Consider the following 23,076-nt stretch of genomic DNA (forward strand, 5'->3'; position numbering starts at 1 on the left):
ACCCCACTCAGACACAGTATACTGACTCCCACCAGACCAGTGTAACATGGATACCCAACTCAGACACAGGTATACTGACTCCCAGCAGACCACTGTAACATGGATACCCCACTCAGACACAGTATACTGACTCCCACCAGACCAGTGTAACATGGATACCCCTCTCAGACACAGTATACTGACTCCCAGCAGACCACTGTAACATGGATACCCCACTCAGACACAGTATACTGACTCCCAGCAGACCACTGTAACATGGATACCCCACTCAGACACAGTATACTGACTCCCAGCAGACCAGTGTAACATGGATACCCCACTCAGACACAGTATACTGACTCCCAGCAGACCACTGTAACATGGATACCCCGAGTGTCACTCAGACACAGTATACTGACTCCCAGCAGACCAGTGTAACATGGATACCCCACTCAGACACAGTATACTGACTCCCACCAGACCAGTGTAACATGGATACCCTCTCAGACACAGTATACTGACTCCCAGCAGACCACTGTAACATGGATACCCAACTCAGACACATTATACTGACACCCAGCAGACCAGTGTAACATGGATACCCCACTCAGACAGTGTAACATATACTGACTACCACTGACTCACCAGACCAGTGTAACATGGATACCTCACTCAGACACGGTATACTGACTCCCACCAGACCACTGTAACATGGATACCCCACTCAGACACGGTATACTGACTCCCAGCAGACCACTGTAACATGGATACCCCACTCAGACACATTATACTGACTTCCAGCAGACCAATGTAACATGGATACCCCTCTCAGACACAGTATACTGACTCCCAGCAGACCACTGTAACATGGATACCCCACTCAGACACAGTATACTGACTCCCACCAGACCACTGTAACATGGATACCCCACTCAGACACAGTATACACAGTATACTGACTCCCAGCAGACCAGTGTAACATGGATACCCCACTCAGACACAGTATACTGACTCCCAGCAGACCAGTGTAACATGGATACCCCACTCAGACACAGTATACTGACTCCCACCAGACCAGTGTAACATGGATACCCCACTCAGACACGGTATACTGACTCCCAGCAGACCAGTGTAACATGGATACCCCACTCAGACACAGTATACTGACTCCCACCAGACCAGTGTAACATGGATACCTCTCTCAGACACAGTATACTGACCAGACCAGTGTGGCATGGATACCCTTCTCAGACACTGTATACTGACTCCCACCAGACCAGTGTAACATGGATACCCCACTCAAACACAGTATACTGACCTGACCAGTGTAACATGGATAACCCTCTCAGACACAGTATATTGACCAGACCAGTGTAACATGGATACCCCTCTCAGACACAGTATACTGACTCCAAGCAGACCAGTGTAACATGGATACCCCTCTCAGACACAGTATACTGACTCCCACCAGACCACTGTAACATGGATACCCCACTCAGACACAGTATACTGACTCCCAGCAGACCAGTGTAACATGGATACCCCACTCAGACACAGTATACTGACTCCAGCACCAGTGTAACATGGATACCCCACTCAGACACAGTATACTGACTCCAAGCAGACCAGTGTAACATGGATACCCCTCTCAGACACAGTATACTGACTCCCACGAGTCCAGTGTAACATGGATACCCCTCTTAGACCGGAAGGACTCTGTTTCTGTTTGTCATGGAGCCAGTCACCAGGAAGGACTGTGTACCTGTGTATCATGGAGCCAGTCACCAGGAAGGACTGTGTTCCTGTGTATCATGGAGCCAGCCACCAGACAGAACGCATGTTCCTGTGTATCATGGAGCCAGTCACCAGGAAGGACTGTGTTCCTGTGAATCATGGCGCCAGTCACCAGGAAGGACTGTGTACCTGTGTATGGTAAAGGCAGTCACCAGGAAGGACTGTGTTCCTGTGTATCACGGAGCCAGCCTCCAGACAGAACGCGTGTTCCTGGTTATCATCGAGCCAGCCACCGGAAGGACTGTGTTCCTGTGTATCATGGAGACAGTCACCAGGAAGGACTGTGTACCTGTGTATCATAGAGCCAGCCAGCAGACAGAACGCATGTTCCTGTGTATCATGGAGCCAGTCACCAGGAAGGACTGTGTTCCTGTGTATCATGGAGGGAGCCACCAGGAAGGACTGTGTTCCTGTGTGTCATGGAGCCAGTCACCAGGAAGGACTGTGTACCTGTGTATCATAGAGCCAGTCACCATGAAGGACTGTGTACCTGTGTATCATGGAGTCAACCACCAAACAGAACGCATGTTCCTGTGTATCATGGAGCCAGCCACCAGGAAGGACTGTGTTCCTGTGTAGCACGGAGCAAGTCACCAGTAAGGACTGTGTTCCTGTGTGTCAAGGAGCCAGTCACCAGGAAGGACTGTGTTCCTGTGTATCATGGAGCCAGTCTCAAGGAAGGACTGTGTTTCTGTGTATCATGGAGCCAGTCACCAGGAAGGACTGTGATCCTGTGTATCATGGAGCCAGTCACCAGGAAGGACTGTGTACCTGTGTATCATGGAGGCAGTCACCAGGAAGGACTGTGTACCTGTGTTTCATGGAGCCAGCCACCAAGAAGGACTTTGTTCCTGTGTATGATGGAGCCAGTCACCAGGAAGGACTGTGTACCTGTGTTTCATGGAGCCAGCCACCAGAGAGAACGCGTGTTCCTGCGTATCATGGAGCCAGTCACCAGGAAGGACTGTGTTCCTGTGTATCACGGAGCTAGCCTCCAGACAGAACGCGTGTTCCTGGGTATCATCGAGCCAGCCACGGTAAGGACTGTGTTCCTGTGTATCATGGAGACAGTCACCAGGAAGGACTGTGTACCTGTGTATCATGGAGCCAGCCAGCAGACAGAACGCGTGTTCCTGTGTATGATGGAGCCAGTCACCAGGAAGGACTGTGTTCCTGTGTATCACGGAGCCAGCCTCCAGACAGAACGCGTGTTCCTGGGTATCATGGAACCAGTCACCAAGAAGGACTGTGTTACTGTGTATCATGGACCCAGTCACCAGGAAGGACTGTGTACCTGTGTATCATGGAGGCAGTCACCAGGAAGGACTGTACCTGTGTTTCATGGAGCCAGCCACCAAGAAGGACTTTGTTCCTGTGTATGATGGAGCCAGTCACCAGGAAGGACTGTGTACCTGTGTTTCATGGAGCCAGCCACCAGAGAGAACGCGTGTTCCTGCGTATCATGGAGCCAGTCACCAGGAAGGACTGTGTTCCTGTGTATCACGGAGCTAGCCTCCAGACAGAACGCGTGTTCCTGGGTATCATCGAGCCAGCCACGGTAAGGACTGTGTTCCTGTGTATCATGGAGACAGTCACCAGGAAGGACTGTGTACCTGTGTATCATGGAGCCAGCCAGCAGACAGAACGCGTGTTCCTGGGTATCATGGAACCAGTCACCAAGAAGGACTGTGTTACTGTGTATCATGGAGCCAGTCACCAGAGATCGCATGTTCCTGTGTATCATGGAGCCAGTCACCAGGAAGGACTGTGTTCCTGTGTATCATGGAGCCAGTCACCAGGAAGGACTTTGTTCCTGTGTATCATGGAGACAGTCACCAGGAAGGACTGTGTACCTGTGTATCATGGAGCCAGCCACCAGACAGAACGCATGTTTTTATGTATCATGGAGCCAGTCACCAGGAAGGACTGTGTTCCTGTGTATCATGGAGCCAGCCACCAGGAAGGACTGTGTTTCTGTGTATCATGGAGCCAGCCACCAGAGAGAACACGTGTTCTTGTGTATCATGGAGCCAGCCACCAGGAAGGACTGTGTACCTGTGTATCATGGAGCCAGCCAGCAGACAGAACGCGTGTTCTTTTGTATGATGGAGCCAGTCACCGGAAGGACTGTGTTCCTGTGTATCATGGAGACAGTCACCAGGAAGGACTGTGTACCTGTGTATCATGGAGCCAGCCACCAGGAAGGACTGTGTACCTGTGTATCATGGAGCCAACAACCAGACAGAACGCATGTTCCTGTGTATGATGGAGCCAGTCACCAGGAAGGACTTGTGTTCCTGTGTATCATGGAGCCAACAACCAGACAGAACGCATGTTCCTGTGTATGATGGAGCCAGTCACCAGGAAGGACTGTGTATGTGTTCCTGTGTATCATGGAGCCAGCCACCAGACAGAACGCGTGTTCCGAGTATATCATGGAGCCAGTCACCAGGAAGGACTGTGTACCTGTGTATCATGGAGCCAACAACCAGACAGAACGCATGTTCCTGTGTATGATGGAGCCAGTCACCAGGAAGGACTTGTGTTCCTGTGTATCTTGGAGCCAGCCACCAGACAGAACGCGTGTTCGAGTATATCATGGAGCCAGTCACCAGGAAGGACTGTGTACCTGTGTATCATGGAGCCAACAACCAGACAGAACGCATGTTCCTGTGTATGATGGAGCCAGTCACCAGGAAGGACTGTGTACCTGTGTATCATGGAGCCAACAACCAGACAGAACGCATGTTCCTGTGTATGATGGAGCCAGTCACCAGGAAGGACTTGTGTTCCTGTGTATCTTGGAGCCAGCCACCAGACAGAACGCGTGTTCGAGTATATCATGGAGCCAGTCACCAGGAAGGACTGTGTACCTGTGTATCATGGAGCCAGTCACCAGGAAGGACTGTGTACCTGTGTATCAAGGAGCCAGCCACCAGATAGAACGCGTGTTCCTGTGTATCATGGAGCCAGTCACCAGGAAGGACTGTGTTCCTGTGTATCCTGGAGCCAGTCACCAGGCACAATGCGTGTTCCTCTGTATTATGGAGCCAGTCACGAAGAAGGACTGTGTTCCTGTGTATCATGGAGCCAGTCACGAGGAAGGACTGTGTTCATGTGTTTCCTGGAGCCAGTCACCAGGCACAATGCGTGTTCCTCTGTATTATGGAGCCAGTCACCGGAAGGACTGTGTTCCTGTGTATCATGGAGCCAGTCACTAGGAATGACTGTGTACCTGTGTATCACGGAGCCAGCCACCAGACAGAACGCGTGTTCGGGTATATCATCGAGCCAGTCACCAGGAAGGACTGTGTACCTGTGTATCATGGAGCCAGTCACCAGGAAGGACTGTGTTCCTCTGTATCCCGGATCCATTCAGCAGGTATAACGAGTGTACCTGTGTATCATGTCACAGGACACAGGACACAGGAGCCAGTCACAAGACACAATCGGTTCCTGTGTATCCCGGAGCCAGTCACCAGGCAAAATGTGTGTACGTGTGTATTCCGGAGCCAGTTACCAGGCAGAACGTGTGTACGTGTGTATCATGGAGCCAGTCACCAGACACAATGTGTGTTCCTGTGTATCATGGAGCCAGTCACCAGACACAAGTTTGTGTTCCTGTGTATCCCGGAGCCAGTCACCATACACAATGTGTGTTCCTATGTATCCCGGAGCCAGTCACCAGGTATAACGAGTGTACCTGTGTATCATGAAAACAGTCACCAGGAAGGACTGTGTACCTGTGTATCATAGAGCCAGCCAGCAGACAGAACGCATGTACCTGTGTATCATGTCACAGGACACAGGACACAGGAGCCAGTCACAAGACACAATCGGTTCCTGTGTATCCCGGAGCCAGTCACCAGGCAAAATGTGTGTACGTGTGTATTCCGGAGCCAGTTACCAGGCAGAACGTGTGTACGTGTGTATCATGGAGCCAGTCACCAGACACAATGTGTGTTCCTGTGTATCATGGAGCCAGTCACCAGACACAAGTTTGTGTTCCTGTGTATCCCGGAGCCAGTCACCATACACAATGTGTGTTCCTATGTATCCCGGAGCCAGTCACCAGGTATAACGAGTGTACCTGTGTATCATGGAAACAGTCACCAGGAAGGACTGTGTACCTGTGTATCATAGAGCCAGCCAGCAGACAGAACGCATGTTCCTGTGTATCATGGAGCCAGTCACCAGGAAGGACTGTGTTCCTGTGTATCATGGAGGGAGCCACCAGGAAGGACTGTGTTCCTGTGTGTCATGGAGCCAGTCACCAGGAAGGACTGTGTACCTGTGTATCATAGAGCCAGTCACCATGAAGGACTGTGTACCTGTGTATCATGGAGTCAACCACCAAACAGAACGCATGTTCCTGTGTATCATGGAGCCAGCCACCAGGAAGGACTGTGTTCCTGTGTAGCACGGAGCAAGTCACCAGTAAGGACTGTGTTCCTGTGTGTCAAGGAGCCAGTCACCAGGAAGGACTGTGTTCCTGTGTATCATGGAGCCAGTCTCAAGGAAGGACTGTGTTTCTGTGTATCATGGAGCCAGTCACCAGGAAGGACTGTGATCCTGTGTATCATGGAGCCAGTCACCAGGAAGGACTGTGTACCTGTGTATCATGGAGGCAGTCACCAGGAAGGACTGTGTACCTGTGTTTCATGGAGCCAGCCACCAAGAAGGACTTTGTTCCTGTGTATGATGGAGCCAGTCACCAGGAAGGACTGTGTACCTGTGTTTCATGGAGCCAGCCACCAGAGAGAACGCGTGTTCCTGCGTATCATGGAGCCAGTCACCAGGAAGGACTGTGTTCCTGTGTATCACGGAGCTAGCCAGCAGACAGAACGCGTGTTCCTGGGTATCATCGAGCCAGCCACGGTAAGGACTGTGTTCCTGTGTATCATGGAGACAGTCACCAGGAAGGACTGTGTACCTGTGTATCATGGAGCCAGCCAGCAGACAGAACGCGTGTTCCTGTGTATGATGGAGCCAGTCACCAGGAAGGACTGTGTTCCTGTGTATCACGGAGCCAGCCTCCAGACAGAACGCGTGTTCCTGGGTATCATGGAACCAGTCACCAAGAAGGACTGTGTTACTGTGTATCATGGACCCAGTCACCAGGAAGGACTGTGTACCTGTGTATCATGGAGGCAGTCACCAGGAAGGACTGTGTACCTGTGTTTCATGGAGCCAGCCACCAAGAAGGACTTTGTTCCTGTGTATGATGGAGCCAGTCACCAGGAAGGACTGTGTACCTGTGTTTCATGGAGCCAGCCACCAGAGAGAACGCGTGTTCCTGCGTATCATGGAGCCAGTCACCAGGAAGGACTGTGTTCCTGTGTATCACGGAGCTAGCCTCCAGACAGAACGCGTGTTCCTGGGTATCATCGAGCCAGCCACGGTAAGGACTGTGTTCCTGTGTATCATGGAGACAGTCACCAGGAAGGACTGTGTACCTGTGTATCATGGAGCCAGCCAGCAGACAGAACGCGTGTTCCTGTGTATGATGGAGCCAGTCACCAGGAAGGACTGTGTTCCTGTGTATCACGGAGCCAGCCTCCAGACAGAACGCGTGTTCCTGGGTATCATGGAACCAGTCACCAAGAAGGACTGTGTTACTGTGTATCATGGAGCCAGTCACCAGAGATCGCATGTTCCTGTGTATCATGGAGCCAGTCACCAGGAAGGACTGTGTTCCTGTGTATCATGGAGCCAGTCACCAGGAAGGACTTTGTTCCTGTGTATCATGGAGACAGTCACCAGGAAGGACTGTGTACCTGTGTATCATGGAGCCAGCCACCAGACAGAACGCATGTTTTTATGTATCATGGAGCCAGTCACCAGGAAGGACTGTGTGTTCCTGTGTATCATGGAGCCAGCCACCAGGAAGGACTGTGTTTCTGTGTATCATGGAGCCAGCCACCAGAGAGAACACGTGTTCTTGTGTATCATGGAGCCAGCCACCAGGAAGGACTGTGTACCTGTGTATCATGGAGCCAGCCAGCAGACAGAACGCGTGTTCTTTTGTATGATGGAGCCAGTCACCGGAAGGACTGTGTTCCTGTGTATCATGGAGACAGTCACCAGGAAGGACTGTGTACCTGTGTATCATGGAGCCAGCCACCAGGAAGGACTGTGTACCTGTGTATCATGGAGCCAACAACCAGACAGAACGCATGTTCCTGTGTATGATGGAGCCAGTCACCAGGAAGGACTTGTGTTCCTGTGTATCATGGAGCCAACAACCAGACAGAACGCATGTTCCTGTGTATGATGGAGCCAGTCACCAGGAAGGACTTGTGTTCCTGTGTATCTTGGAGCCAGCCACCAGACAGAACGCGTGTTCGAGTATATCATGGAGCCAGTCACCAGGAAGGACTGTGTACCTGTGTATCATGGAGCCAACAACCAGACAGAACGCATGTTCCTGTGTATGATGGAGCCAGTCACCAGGAAGGACTGTGTACCTGTGTATCATGGAGCCAACAACCAGACAGAACGCATGTTCCTGTGTATGATGGAGCCAGTCACCAGGAAGGACTTGTGTTCCTGTGTATCTTGGAGCCAGCCACCAGACAGAACGCGTGTTCGAGTATATCATGGAGCCAGTCACCAGGAAGGACTGTGTACCTGTGTATCATGGAGCCAGTCACCAGGAAGGACTGTGTACCTGTGTATCAAGGAGCCAGCCACCAGATAGACCGCGTGTTCCTGTGTATCATGGAGCCAGTCAACAGGAAGGACTGTGTTCCTGTGTATCCTGGAGCCAGTCACCAGGCACAATGCGTGTTCCTCTGTATTATGGAGCCAGTCACGAAGAAGGACTGTGTTCCTGTGTATCATGGAGCCAGTCACGAGGAAGGACTGTGTTCATGTGTATCCTGGAGCCAGTCACCAGGCACAATGCGTGTTCCTCTGTATTATGGAGCCAGTCACCGGAAGGACTGTGTTCCTGTGTATGATGGAGCCAGTCACTAGGAATGACTGTGTACCTGTGTATCACGGAGCCAGCCACCAGACAGAACGCGTGTTCGAGTATATCATCGAGCCAGTCACCAGGAAGGACTGTGTACCTGTGTATCATGGAGCCAGTCACCAGGAAGGACTGTGTTCCTGTGTATCCCGGATCCATTCAGCAGGTATAACGAGTGTACCTGTGTATCATGTCACAGGACACAGGACACAGGAGCCAGTCACAAGACACAATCGGTTCCTGTGTATCCCGGAGCCAGTCACCAGGCAAAATGTGTGTACGTGTGTATTCCGGAGCCAGTTACCAGGCAGAACGTGTGTACGTGTGTATCATGGAGCCAGTCACCAGACACAATGTGTGTTCCTGTGTATCATGGAGCCAGTCACCATACACAAGTTTGTGTTCCTGTGTATCCCGGAGCCAGTCACCATACACAATGTGTGTTCCTATGTATCCCGGAGCCAGTCACCAGGTATAACGAGTGTACCTGTCTATCATGGAAACAGTCACCAGACACAATGTGTGTTCCAGTGTATCCCGGAGCCAGTCACCAGAAATAACGTGTGTACCTGTGTGTCATGGAGCCAGCCACGAGACAGAACGCTTGTTCCTGTGTATCATGGAGCCAGTCACCGGAAGGACTGTTTTCCTGTGTATCATGGAGCCAGTCACCATGAAGGACTGTGTACCTGTGTATCATGGAGCCAGCCACCAGATAGATCGCATGTTCCTGTGTATCATGGAGCCAGTCACCAGGAAGGACTGTGTTCCTGTGTATCATGGAGCCAGTCACGAGGAAGGACTGTGTTCCTGTGTATCACGGAGCCAGTCACGAGGAAGGACTGTGTTCCTGTGTATCTCGGAGCCAGTCTCGAGGAAGGACTTTGTTCCTGTGTATCATCGAGCCAGTCACCAAGAAGGACTTTGTTCCTGTGTATCATGGAGCCAGTCACCAGGAAGGAATGTGTACCTGTGTATCATGGAGCCAGTCTCCAGGAAGGACTGTGTACCTGTGTATCATGGAACCAACCACCAGACAGAACGCATGTTCCTGAGTATCATGGACCCTGTCACCAGGAAGGACTGTGTTCCTGTGTATCTTGGAGCCAGCCACCAGTGTGAACGCGTGTTCCTGTGTATCATGGAGCCAGTCACCAGGAAGGAATTTGTTCCTGTGTATCATGGAGCCAGTCACCAGGAAGGACTGTGTTCCTGTGTATCCCGGATCGATTCAGCAGGTATAACGAGTGAACCTGTGTATCATGGAGCCAGTCACCAGGCAGAATGTGTGTAGGTGTGTATCCCGGAGCCAGTCACCAGGCAGAACGTGTGTACTTGGGTATCATGGAGCCAGTCACCAGACACAATGTGTGTTCCTGTGTATCATGGAGCCAGTCACCAGGAAGGACTTTGTTACTGTGTATCATGGAGCCAGTCACCAGGAAGGACTGTGTTCCTGTGTATCACGGAGCCAGTCTAGAGAAAGGACTGTGTTTCTATGTATCATCGAGCCAGTCACCAAGAAGGACTTTGTTCCTGTGTATCATGGAGCTAATCACCAGGAAGGACTGTGTACCTGTGTATCAAGGAGCCAGTCACCAGGAAGGACTGTGTACCTATGTATCAAGGAGCCAGCCACTAGCCAGAACGCGTGTTCCTGTGTATCATGGAGCCAGTCACCAGGAAGGACTGTGTTCCTGTGTATCCTGGAACCAGTCACCAGGCACAACGCGTGTTCCTCTGTATTATGTAGCCAGTCACGAAGAAGGACTGTGTTTCTGTGTATCATGGAGCCAGTCACCAGGAAGGACTGTGTACCTGTGTATCACGGAGCCAGCCACCAGACAGAACGCGTGTTCCTGTGTATCATGGAGCCAGTCACCGGAAGGACTGTTTTCCTGTGTATCATGGAGCCAGTCACCAGGAAGGACTGTGTTCCTGTGTATCCTGGAACCAGTCACCAGGCACAACGCGTGTTCCTCTGTATTATGGAGCCAGTCACGAAGAAGGACTGTGTTTCTGTGTATCATGGAGCCAGTCACCAGGAAGGACTGTGTACCTGTGTATCATGGAGCCAGTCACAGGACAGAACGCTTGTTCCTGTGTATCATGGAACCAGTCACCGGAAGGACTGTGTTCCTGTGTTTCATGGAGCCAGTCACCAGACAGAACGCTTGTTCCTGTGTATCATGGAACCAGTCACCGGAAGGACTGTGTACCTGTGTATCATGGAGCCAGTCACCAGGAAGGACTGTTTTCCTGTGTGTCATGGAGACAGTCACCAGGAAGGACTGTGTTCCTGTGTATCTTGGAGCCAGCCACCAGTGTGAACGCGTGTTCCTGTGTATCATGGAGCCAGTCACCAGGAAGGAATTTGTTCCTGTGTATCATGGAGCCAGTCACCAGGAAGGACTGTGTTCCTGTGTATCCCGGATCGATTCAGCAGGTATAACGAGTGTACCTGTGTATCATGGAGCCAGTCACCAGGCAGAATGTGTGTAGGTGTGTATCCCGGAGCCAGTCACCAGGCAGAACGTGTGTACTTGGGTATCATGGAGCCAGTCACCAGACACAATGTGTGTTCCTGTGTATCATGGAGCCAGTCACCAGGAAGGACTTTGTTACTGTGTATCATGGAGCCAGTCACCAGGAAGGACTGTGTTCCTGTGTATCACGGAGCCAGTCTAGAGAAAGGACTGTGTTTCTATGTATCATCGAGCCAGTCACCAAGAAGGACTTTGTTCCTGTGTATCATGGAGCTAATCACCAGGAAGGACTGTGTACCTGTGTATCAAGGAGCCAGTCACCAGGAAGGACTGTGTACCTATGTATCAAGGAGCCAGCCACTAGCCAGAACGCGTGTTCCTGTGTATCATGGAGCCAGTCACCAGGAAGGACTGTGTTCCTGTGTATCCTGGAACCAGTCACCAGGCACAACGCGTGTTCCTCTGTATTATGGAGCCAGTCACGAAGAAGGACTGTGTTTCTGTGTATCATGGAGCCAGTCACCAGGAAGGACTGTGTACCTGTGTATCACGGAGCCAGCCACCAGACAGAACGCGTGTTCCTGTGTATCATGGAGCCAGTCACCGGAAGGACTGTTTTCCTGTGTATCATGGAGCCAGTCACCAGGAAGGACTGTGTTCCTGTGTATCCTGGAACCAGTCACCAGGCACAACGCGTGTTCCTCTGTATTATGGAGCCAGTCACGAAGAAGGACTGTGTTTCTGTGTATCATGGAGCCAGTCACCAGGAAGGACTGTGTACCTGTGTATCATGGAGCCAGTCACAGGACAGAACGCTTGTTCCTGTGTATCATGGAACCAGTCACCGGAAGGACTGTGTTCCTGTGTTTCATGGAGCCAGTCACCAGACAGAACGCTTGTTCCTGTGTATCATGGAACCAGTCACCGGAAGGACTGTGTACCTGTGTATCATGGAGCCAGTCACCAGGAAGGACTGTTTTCCTGTGTGTCATGGAGACAGTCACCAGGAAGGACTGTGTACCTATGTATCATGGAGCCAGTCACCAGGAAGGACTGTGTTCCTGTGTATCCTGGATCCAGTCACCAGGTATTACGAGTGTACCTGTGTATCATGGAGCCAGTCACAGGACACAATGTGTGCCCCTGTGTATCCCGGAGCCAGTCACCAGGCAGAATGTGTGTACGTGTGTATCCCGGAGCCAGTCACCAGGCAGAACGTGTGTACGTGTGTGTCATGGAGCCAGTCACCAGACACAATGTGTGTTCCTGTGTATCATGGAGCCAGTCACCAGACACAAGTTTGTGTTCCTGTGTATCCCGGAGCCAGTCACCAGGCAGAATGTGTGTACGTGTGTATCATGGAGCCAGTCACCAGACACAATGTGTGTTCCTGTGTATCCCGGAGCCAGTCACCAGACAGAACCTGCGTACCTGTGTATCATGGAGCCAGTCACCAGACACAATGTGCGTACGTGTGTATCATGGAGCCAGTCACCAGACACAATGTGTGTTCCTGTGTATCCCGGAGCCAGTCACCAGACAGAACCTGCGTACCTGTGTATCATTTAGCCAGTCACCAGACCGAATTTGTGTTCCTGTGTATCCCGGAGCCAGTCACCAGGTATAACGAGTGAACCTGTCTATCATGGAAACAGTCACCAGACACAATGTGTGTTCCAGTGTATCCCGGAGCCAGTCACCAGACAGAACCTGCGTACCTGTGTATCATTTAGCCAGTCACCAGACCGAATGTGTGTTCCTGTGTATCCCGGAGCCAGTCACCAGGTATAACGAGTGTACCTGTGTATCATGGAAACAGTCACCAGACACAATGTGTGTACGTGTGTATCCCGGAGCCAGTCAGCAGACAGAAGGTGTGTACCTGTGTATTCACCAGGAAGGACTGTGTTCCTGTGTATCACGGAGCCAGTCACGAGGCACAACGCGTGCTCCTGAAGTAGTGTGTATCATAGATCCCCGATTGTGTTGATCATGGCTCCTGTTTTTAGCTTGTCCAAATTCGATTCATGTAGCCCAATAGTTAAATCGTTCGGTACGCCTCAGACCCGGGTTCGAATAACAATGTATACCCGTTTCTTCAGATAGGGTGACCATCAAAGGTAGATTCAGAGACACAGTTATAGATGTTAAGTTTGCACCATTGATTTGCATTGTCGTGACTTTTGCAATAACCATACGTTATAAATAAGATTTCCCTGATAAAAACAAAACCTTTGAAACTGTGATACTTACACGCTAAGCCAATATGTAACATGAAGAAAGGTGCCTTCATTATGTCTGTGGGTGACTGAATGGTGTGATCACAACAGGGTAAAGATCTGCGTAATGATTTGGCCGCTAACCTGCTACTCTGCGCAAGAGGAAAGTAGTACACAGGGAAGAGTTGCGCCTATCACAGAGATACGGACGTTATTTCGTGTGTACTTTGACGTGATCGTTAACAATGGGACAACGTCTGTACTTCCGTGTTTATTGTCATCAAACAAAATACCCCCAGTGTGTTAAGTATTGACGTGTTTTATACGCTTGGAAACTGAAAACTGGCATTATTGTTAATGTAACTGAGAGATGTTGAATCTGCTTGTAATTTATTACATCCTTGTGACATAGACCTTCTACAAACAAGTTCAACGATTGTAATATTTTTGTCGAGCGAATAAATGACCCAGGGGCGGACCCCACTCCCTCCGAAAAAAACTTTCCATGAGGAGCATTTCCCCTAACCTAACTTCATGATTTATGTGCATCCCCCTTTTTCCAAAATCCTGGATCCGCCCCTGCAGCCTGTGAACAACCATTGTACAAACTGACAGATTATATGGCTGCTACCATTTCATACACTCATTAACTCACTTAATATCTGTTTTTGAAATATTTATAAAATTATAAAAGACGTCCATTTGCTTAACGCGGGTAGCTGCAGGTAAGCGCGACCCCGTGAACTTATGTAAGAAGCAGGGCATGCCTACTTACGGCCGATCAAGTGGCATTGAAGCCCGTCTCTCTAGTTCCGTGTCGTTATTCTTAGAACCAACGAATATTTACGTCGTGTTGATGTCTTTCAAAAGATGTGTGCATGTCGTGACTGGTCATAGATAACTTTTTTTCGAGATATGGACTAAGGTATTTCACATGACAATGGCCTTAAAATCTAGACTAACCTTCCGGGTTATAATTTCTTTCCTGTATTATGTTTACGTTTCCTGACGACGTTCTGTTACTGAACGTTCCATTTGATACCTTAAAGCTCCTTGGACATTAACAGTTAGATTACTGACATAAGGGGATAACAAACGTGGAATGTCACAATGCCTCATGAGCAATATCGTCTTTACGGTTCATGTTCCTTAACCGTATGAATCAAAGGGCATTATCAGGTCAAAAAGCTAGAAACTTTCTTTGCTTCTGTTGTAGATTAAAAAATAAATGTATTTTGTCTAGAAACCTAACGGCGCCCAACAACAACTGTACGGGAACATGTCATTCAGCATGACGACGTGTGGTTTTCTGATAAATTATCCTAATATTTTAAGTACGTTTCAACATACGGGAGATTAACTATTCACTGAATTACTCAAACAAACAATCAGCTTAACTATTCATTTTGTTCGGCAAATCATTATTTCTTTTTAGGGTAACTATTTACTATGTTCGGAAGAATTATTTATTTCTTCTTAATATTTAACATCTGTGTTTTTATTAGTTCAGAATGTTTACATTATTTCACTTACAGCTGTAAAGTGAATGTGCAGTAAAGTATTCGGCTGAACACTACTGACGCAGGCGTTTGGCTTATGGCCGATAGCGTTGGTTAATGGTAATTTTCAATACGTAAGTGGTCCGTGTACTGTTCGCTTTGAAGTGACGATATTGAGAGCGTGTTGTGTTTACAAGTATGTACAGATCAGCCCTATCACGGTGTCATAAGAAATACTGCTACCTCCATGATTTTAGCGATGTGCGTTTGTCAACTTCTGTGGCACAAGGTATTAGACACTTTGGGTGTGAATAGATATGTTATCTTAACTAACATTGGTCTCATGGACCACGCTGTGTGCTCACTGCCCGGCCACCACATGGACCTTGACCAGGGGTCACTCCCCTTGATTTGATCCTTAATGAACGTGAGTGAGTGAGTTTAATTTTACGCCGCTTTTAGCAATATTCCAGCTATATCACAGCGGGGGACACCAGAAATGGTACCCACGTAGGGAATCGAACCCGGGTCTTCGGCGTGGCGAGCGAACGCTTTAAGCACTAGGCTACCCCACCGCCCCTACTGAACGTGTCTGCAGTGTGTACTGTCAGTCCCCTGTCTCCCGGTCCAGTGAGGACCAGGAACAGGTCCAAGTAACTGGGATAAGAAGATGAAACTCTTTTGGCAACTTCCAAAGTGAATTTCAATCCCTGTAAAATCACTTTTTCTTCATTTTTAACTTATAACTCATATTATACTCTCCTATGGGGACCAAAATCTTAATATTAAGCGTGAGGCATTTTTTCAATCTCTGGACAATGGCTCCTGTAGCCATGGTCATCTACATATATTAATTCCTAGATTCCAACATTACAAACTGTTGCACTGGTCGTTCGGGGTAGCTGACCGTCAACGTACAATGGGGATTAACAATAAAGACGATCATCTTTCAGTTAATGGCAGTAAAGTGGTTTCAAACAAATCTATGTCATGACTACAAGCCTCTGCTAATGGTAATTAGCCTCTGGAATTTTCATTCAGGAAAAACGTTGTCCTGAATAAATCGCTACGTATTCCCGGAATACCCCAATGGTATTATAAGCAAAAGCAATACTACTACAGTAGTTGATGCCTCAATAAGGACATTGGAGACACAGTGGTCGAAGATCCTGCAATGCGATGGGCGTGTTGCGTGCATAGGGCGAGCCAAACAAACATAATGCAAACATAAATAACATACAAACATGTTTGTATTGATTGTAATTATTCCTACCATACACCAAGTACCAGTCTCCTTTATAAAAAGAGGAGAAAAAGAAATAAAAGAGGAAAATATCGCAGAAAATTACCGAACCGTTTAGTTGACATTCAGACGCTGGTGGGTAAATAAGAAAACAGAGGCTTTATTGATAACCTTAGGTATATTTCGCACGACATTTCGATACCGCGTGACTCCAACAGTATAACGGTGTAAGAATCGGTATCGAAACTTTATATGCAATAAACCAGAAGTTGTTATCCATAAAGTTGAGTGCGTATTTTTGAACTGAACCTGTGCTCGACACAGTTGGTTTTATCAAAGGTAAAATGCGTACCACGTTAATAAAACTCAGGGATAATAGTCTTATAGCTCATGAAATATGAAGTGGAACGCTGGGCTCATAAGACGCCTTTGGAAATTTAAAACACTTCAAAATCATGACCTGTACACAATGGAAGAAACTATTGCTGTCCTACCATAGAAACCTAAATACTAATGATTAATACGTCGAAGTATGTCAAACATTCAAACATATAGACTTGTTGTTTTTCCGAAGGAGTCACATATCGAGGGCAACATAACAGGAATAGATTTCTTACGCATTTCGAATGCTTTGAAATATGCTGATAGTGATATGTCATCTAGTTTCTTTATATTTCGCCATACAATCTCCCCTTTACTGCTGCTTTCACAAATGAACGGTTCACAGTCAACGCAATAATAGACCCGGTCTCATAAACCAGGTGTTACCATATGCGGTTAATATTCCCAGATTAATTCTGACGGATACAACGTAAACCAGACTAGATCATTGACGAATATACACACTATTTACTTTGATGAAATATGAAAATGATTTTGTAATGAGCCGCAAAGCGTGACAGTACACTGGAGATAGGGTCGCTGATTAAGTCAAGTGGTTCGTGTTTGCTGTGGACTTCGACTCTCTAGTAAAGGAGTTCTCTATGAAAAGACCCACTCGAAAAATACCATTCATCGCCTTGTGTCGCTGGTTTAAATATCTGCCTGTGAGCCGGTAAGTTAACGATGGGAGTGGATTATGGGACTTGCTTAGTTCGTGTTGTCTTGGTGTAGGTAAACACACAGATATGTAGTCCTCAGGTTTCTCGTCAACTGTGTAATAACTTCGTGGATAGGAAAGGAATAGTACCGCGGACACAACAGAAAGCTTACTCAACAACTAGCGCGGTAAGGAAAACCTTAACATATATTAATATTTTAGATTTAATATAGTTTCTAAACTTATTTAATATAATCACAGACTGTATATATACCAAAAGTAAACCGTTCAGACGTATTTATACATGATTTGTAACAAATTCCTTAACCCGAGTTATTCAACATAAGACAGCCACAATAAGCGATATTATATCTATCTATCCGTGACATCTGTATAACCGAGTCTTTTGATGTAACAAATAAAGCGAAATGAGAAGTACATATAGCATACGAACAGTTGGGGTCAAAACCTATCAGTGTTGCAATATGTTTACAATTTTTCTTTGACAGAATATGGAAGTTAAGAATTATTTAGGAGACAGTGGAAATATGAAACTGTTCAGTAAAGGAATATTTTGAACTACTGGTATCAAAATTATCAGACATGTTCCAATGGGTTTCAATTAACCAAATTATTTCTCTTATATGTGTCAATTTTGGATTTTCGAATTATCAAGTACACAAAATGTGTGGTGAAAAAGGCCCTTTTTCCAACTTCATGCGGAAATCTAACAGCAAGTTTGTGAACCAGGAGGATTGTTTACCGTATGTCAGTACTGTTATATTCTAAGTTAACGAGTTCCAGTCTTGCTACTCTTCAAGATCCAGGTTAGTATTGGTCTTCAGTAGCCCCGACTAACGGGATCGAGTGGTGAACGTATCCCAGTTGTGTAGATCGATGTTAACGCTGTTGATCACTGGATTGTCTGGTCCAGACGTGATCAATTACAGGCCGCCGCCTTGGAGTGAGGCGTTAAACAACAATCCAACCAACCAATCCAGGCTTGCTCAGATTCAGATATTTACAACTGATTATCTAAGACATCTGAGATAATGCGGTTCCGTTTTATCTGCACGTTTCCTAAAGTCTGTGTTTCCAACAATAACGGGTTGAAACACATCTGATAGCCTAAAGGTGAATAACAACATCACAACGTTTTCTTTGAAGGGGCATTGCCACATTTCTATAAACAGTTAAATGATACTATACTCTCACAAAAAAGAAACGCATCATGAAAATAGCAATTTCATATAGCAATGAATTAAAACGTGATTCATTTTACAAACGGTTTTGCTCTGTTTATGAGTCCAATAGTGTTTATGTTTTGAAACATCACAACAAAACGCACCATCCGTAAAATATCCGTATTTAACAGCATGATTTTCAATTTCGGCGTGTAGTGTCACAGAATACACAATTCACATGCAATGCACGTGAAAGTTGGGGATCAGATAGTCTCAATGATGGGTATAAAAGGTTGATCGCTGTCGGTCAATTATTCACTGTATTTGGAATATTGTTGACGAACGCAAAATGCCACGTCTAAGTGAAGCCAACCGTCATATCGCCATTGGTTTGCTTGAAGCTGGCCAGTCTCAACGTGCAGTTGCCCGACGCATGAATGTTCACCAAAGCACCATGTCACGGGTCTGGGAGAGATATCGCCGGCAGAATTCGGTAGCAGATGCCCCTCGTAGTGGGCAACCTCGAGCGACCACTGCGGCGCAGGATCGCTACATCCGGGTATATCACCTGCGTCATCGAACAGCTACGGTGACCAGTACCGCTCAACAAATACCCGGATTGAGGAGGTTTCTGCACAGACCGTCAGGAACAGGTTGAGAGAGGCTGGTTTACGTGCCAGAAGACCTTATTTTGGCCCTGTGCTTCGACAACAACATCGTCGACATCGAGTTCAATGGTGCACCAACGTTCAGGCCTGGAACCTACCGAATTGGCGTAGAATCTGGTTCAGTGATGAATCACGATTTCTATTGGAACGACGCGATGGAAGAATGCGGGTGTACAGACGTAGACGTGAACGTTTCGCCGATGCTTGCGTTCCCCAGGTGGACAGATTCGGCCGGGAAAGTGTTATGATGTGGGGAGCGATCACCTGCCGTAGGAGAAGTGATTTGGTGATGATCCAGGGCAACCTGACAGCTCAACGGTACTGTGACGAAGTCCTACGCCCACACCTCCTTCCAATCACTGATCGCCAGAGGGAGTTGTTTCAACAGAACAATGCCAGGCCCCACACAGCACGTCACACTAGAGACTTCCTCCAGAACCACAACATCAATATGCTCCCCTGGCCCTCAAGATCACCGGACTTAAACCCGATCGAACATCTGTGGGATGCCCTGGACAGACGGGTTCGACGCCGTAACCCTCAGCCCCAGACACTTCAGCAACTCGCACAGGCACTACAGGCAGAGTGGGCTGCGATTGGGCAACACGAGATTCTGAGACTTATTCGTTCGATGCCGAGGCGATGCCGAGGCGATGCCGTGCAGTTCTGGATGCCCACGGTGGTCACACGAGGTATTGACTTCAGCGCCACCACACGTCTCCATGTGACACTCAAACTGACTTTCCTCGAGTTGGTGCCAAAGACGGATAAGTCTGCATTCCCAGTATGCAATTTCGCTATATTTCATTGACTCATAAAGCCTACAAGATGTTTCAACATAAACATAAAGAGAGTTGAAATTCCTATATGCGTTTCTTTTTGGGGAGAGTATATATTCTTAGGTTGACACAGGTAAAGTCAGTTATAAAGATACAAATATATGAACAAAGCAAGGATGTTTCACCGCGACCCTCATGGAAAAAGCCCTTGTAAGAATGAAAGAAAGCTGAAAGAATATTTTTTTCATTCATTATATCTACATGTATTTGATATCAAACAATAAAACTACTTCTTCTCAAATCAACTTAATGAAGACGAAATTTACAAAATTATCTGAATAATGTTCTTGATTCTCATTTAATGTAATTCTTATTACAATTTCTCGGGTTCTGTGTACTTGTGGCAGCGACTGATTATAGATAAACCTTTGATATGACGAGGCGGTACGTTATAGGTTCGAGTCGGCGGTGTAGGAATGAAAAAGAACGTTTTTGGGGGGGTTCGGCAATAAAATTAGAAGGGGCGGGCGGGCGATGGGAAACAGAAAAAATAAATTCGCTGCCCTCATGTTTACGACAGAATTGTCCAACAAAGTGTGGAGTGCAAGTAACCATAATAAAGACTAGAATCTGTTTTAATGGCGCATAGTAGGTCTTCAGTTCCTCTTGCCATTCTTTGACATACAGGTGTAGGTTTTGTCCACCGTACCGCTTGTGTGTCAGCGTAGATGTACAGGCCAGAGCCTCTCAACACTTACCCTTGTTGATTTTCCCATGAATAAACTCCGTGGATATACCGTGACAGACACTGTCTTCAGAACACAATGTTTGGGTCTCCGTGGATATACTGTGACAGACACTGTCCTCAGAACACAATGTTTGGCTCTCCGTTGATAAACCGTGACAGACACTGTCTTCAGAACACAATGTTTGGGTCTCCGTGGATATACCGTGACAGACACTGTCTTCAGAACACAATGTTTGGGTCTCCGTGGATATACTGTGACAGACACTGTCCTCAGAACACAATGTTTGGGTCTCCGTGGATATACCGTGATAGACACTGTCCTCAGAACACAATATTTGTGTCTCCGTGGATATACCGTGACAGACACTGTCCTCAGAACACAATGTTTGGCTCTCCGGGGATATACCGTGACAGACACTGTCTTCAGAACACAATGTTTGGGTCTCCGTGGATATACCGTGACAGACACTGTCTTCAGAACACAATGTTTGGGTCTCCGTGGATATACCGTGACAGACACTGTCCTCAGAACACAATGTTTGGCTCTCCGGGGATATACCGTGACAGACACTGTCTTCAGAACACAATGTTTGGGTCTCCGTGGATATACTGGGACAGACACTGTCTTCAGTACACAATGTTTGGGTCTCCGTGGATATACCGTGATAGACACTGTCCTCAGTACACAATATTTGTGTCTCCGTGGATATACCGTGACAGACACTGTCCTCAGAACACAATGTTTGGCTCTCCGGGGATATACCGTGATAGACACTGTCTTCAGAACACAATGTTTGTGTCACCGTGGATAAACCGTGACAGACACTGTCCTCAGAACACAATGTTTGGCTCTCCGTGGATATACTGTGACAGACACTGTCCTCAGAACACAATGTTTGTGTCTCCGTGGATATACCGTGACAGACACTGTCTTCAGATCACAATGTTTGTGTCTCCGTGGATATACCGTGACAGACACTGTGTTCAGTACACAATATTTGTGTCTCCGTGGATATACTGTGACAGACACTGTCCTCAGTACACAATGTTTGTGTCTCCGTGGATATACTGTGACAGACACTGTGTTCAGTACACAATGTTTGTGTCTCCGTGGATATACCGTGACAGACACTGTCTTTAGAACACAATGTTTGTGTCAATGGATATACCGTGACAGACACTGTGTTCAGTACACAATGCTTGTGTCTCCGTGGATATACTGTGACAGACACTGTCTTTAGAACACAATGTTTGTGTCTCCGTGGATATACCGTGACAGACACTTTGTTCAGTACACAATGTTTGTGTCTCCGTGGATATACCGTGACAGACACTGTCTTCAGATCACAATGTTTTGTGTTTCCGTGGATATACCGTGACAGACACTGTGTTCAGTACACAATGTTTGGGTCTCCGTGGATATACCGTGACAGACACTGTCCTCAGAACACAATGTTTGTGTCAATGGATATACCGTGACAGACACTGTCTTCAGTACACAATGTTTGTGTCTCCGTGGATATACCCACTGTCTTCAGTACACAATGTTTGTGTCTCCGTGGATATACCGTGACAGACACTGTCTTCAGTACACAATGTTTGTGTCTCCGTGGATATACCGTGACAGACACTGTCCTCAGAACACAATGTTTGTGTCTCCGTGGATATACCGTGACAGACACTGTCTTTAGTACACAATGGTGATGGATATACCGTGACAGACACTGTGTACAGTACACAATATTTGTGTCTCCGTGGATATACCGTGACAGACACTGTCCTCAGTACACAATGTTTGTGTATTCCGTGGATATACCGTGACAGACACTGTCCTCAGAACACAATGTTTGTGTCAATTGGATATACCGTGACAGACACTGTCTTTTTTAGTACACAATGTACGTATGGTGATGGATATACCGGACACCTTATCTGTCAGTGTGTACTTCATACTAATATACCAACACAACCTTGTGTCTATGATTATTTTGAAGATGGATCTCTTCCTGTAAAAAAGCAAAACAAATAAAATAATAAATAAACAACAACAACTCTCTGCCCAGACTGGGTATTTGGAAAAATGATGTGTGATAACGTGGTTAGCACTGCTCCACCTGCCTACCCCGATCCCACTACCTCTACATGATTCACCATATTACATAGCTGGACCTTGACGGAGGGGAGACTATGAGTCGGTGTCGTGCTTTAACGACTGATAGGTGATCAGTTCAGGTAGATGTGCTTTGATATTGCAACGCCATTAACGTCATCTGCACATAGTTTGTAGACACCAACACAAGTAAGTATATGCTGATCTCGCGTATTTTTGTAATTGGTTGTTATGATTCAAGCTTTCATAACATTCTTTAAGCCATCAACTACTAATTGACGTGTGTCTCAATGGTTCTCATCCAGTACGAGATATGACTTGTAGGTGTCCGATCAAGGACCAGCTCGTCAATACG

At 47.3% G+C, this 23,076-nt stretch overlaps 1 protein-coding gene across 3 annotated transcripts in view; it reads right to left on the reverse strand.

Annotated features, from left to right (window-relative positions):
- The window catches only part of LOC124288599 (receptor-type tyrosine-protein phosphatase alpha-like), a 70,146-nt gene extending 56,545 nt beyond the window's left edge, over nucleotides 1-13,601 (reverse strand). For all 3 annotated transcript variants that reach the window (XM_046725152.1, XM_046725151.1, XM_046725150.1), the window contains exon 1: nucleotides 13,486-13,601. In XM_046725152.1, the coding sequence (XP_046581108.1) occupies nucleotides 13,486-13,525 (40 nt within the window). In that variant the 5' untranslated portion in view covers nucleotides 13,526-13,601. The remainder of the gene's footprint in view (nucleotides 1-13,485) is intronic.
- Between the last annotated feature and the right edge of the window lie 9,475 nt (nucleotides 13,602-23,076).

The sequence above is a fragment of the Haliotis rubra genome, unplaced genomic scaffold, assembly GCF_003918875.1.
Source record: "Haliotis rubra isolate DU_JTF1 unplaced genomic scaffold, ASM391887v1 Scf420, whole genome shotgun sequence".
In the NCBI taxonomy this organism is placed as follows: domain Eukaryota; kingdom Metazoa; phylum Mollusca; class Gastropoda; order Lepetellida; family Haliotidae; genus Haliotis; species Haliotis rubra.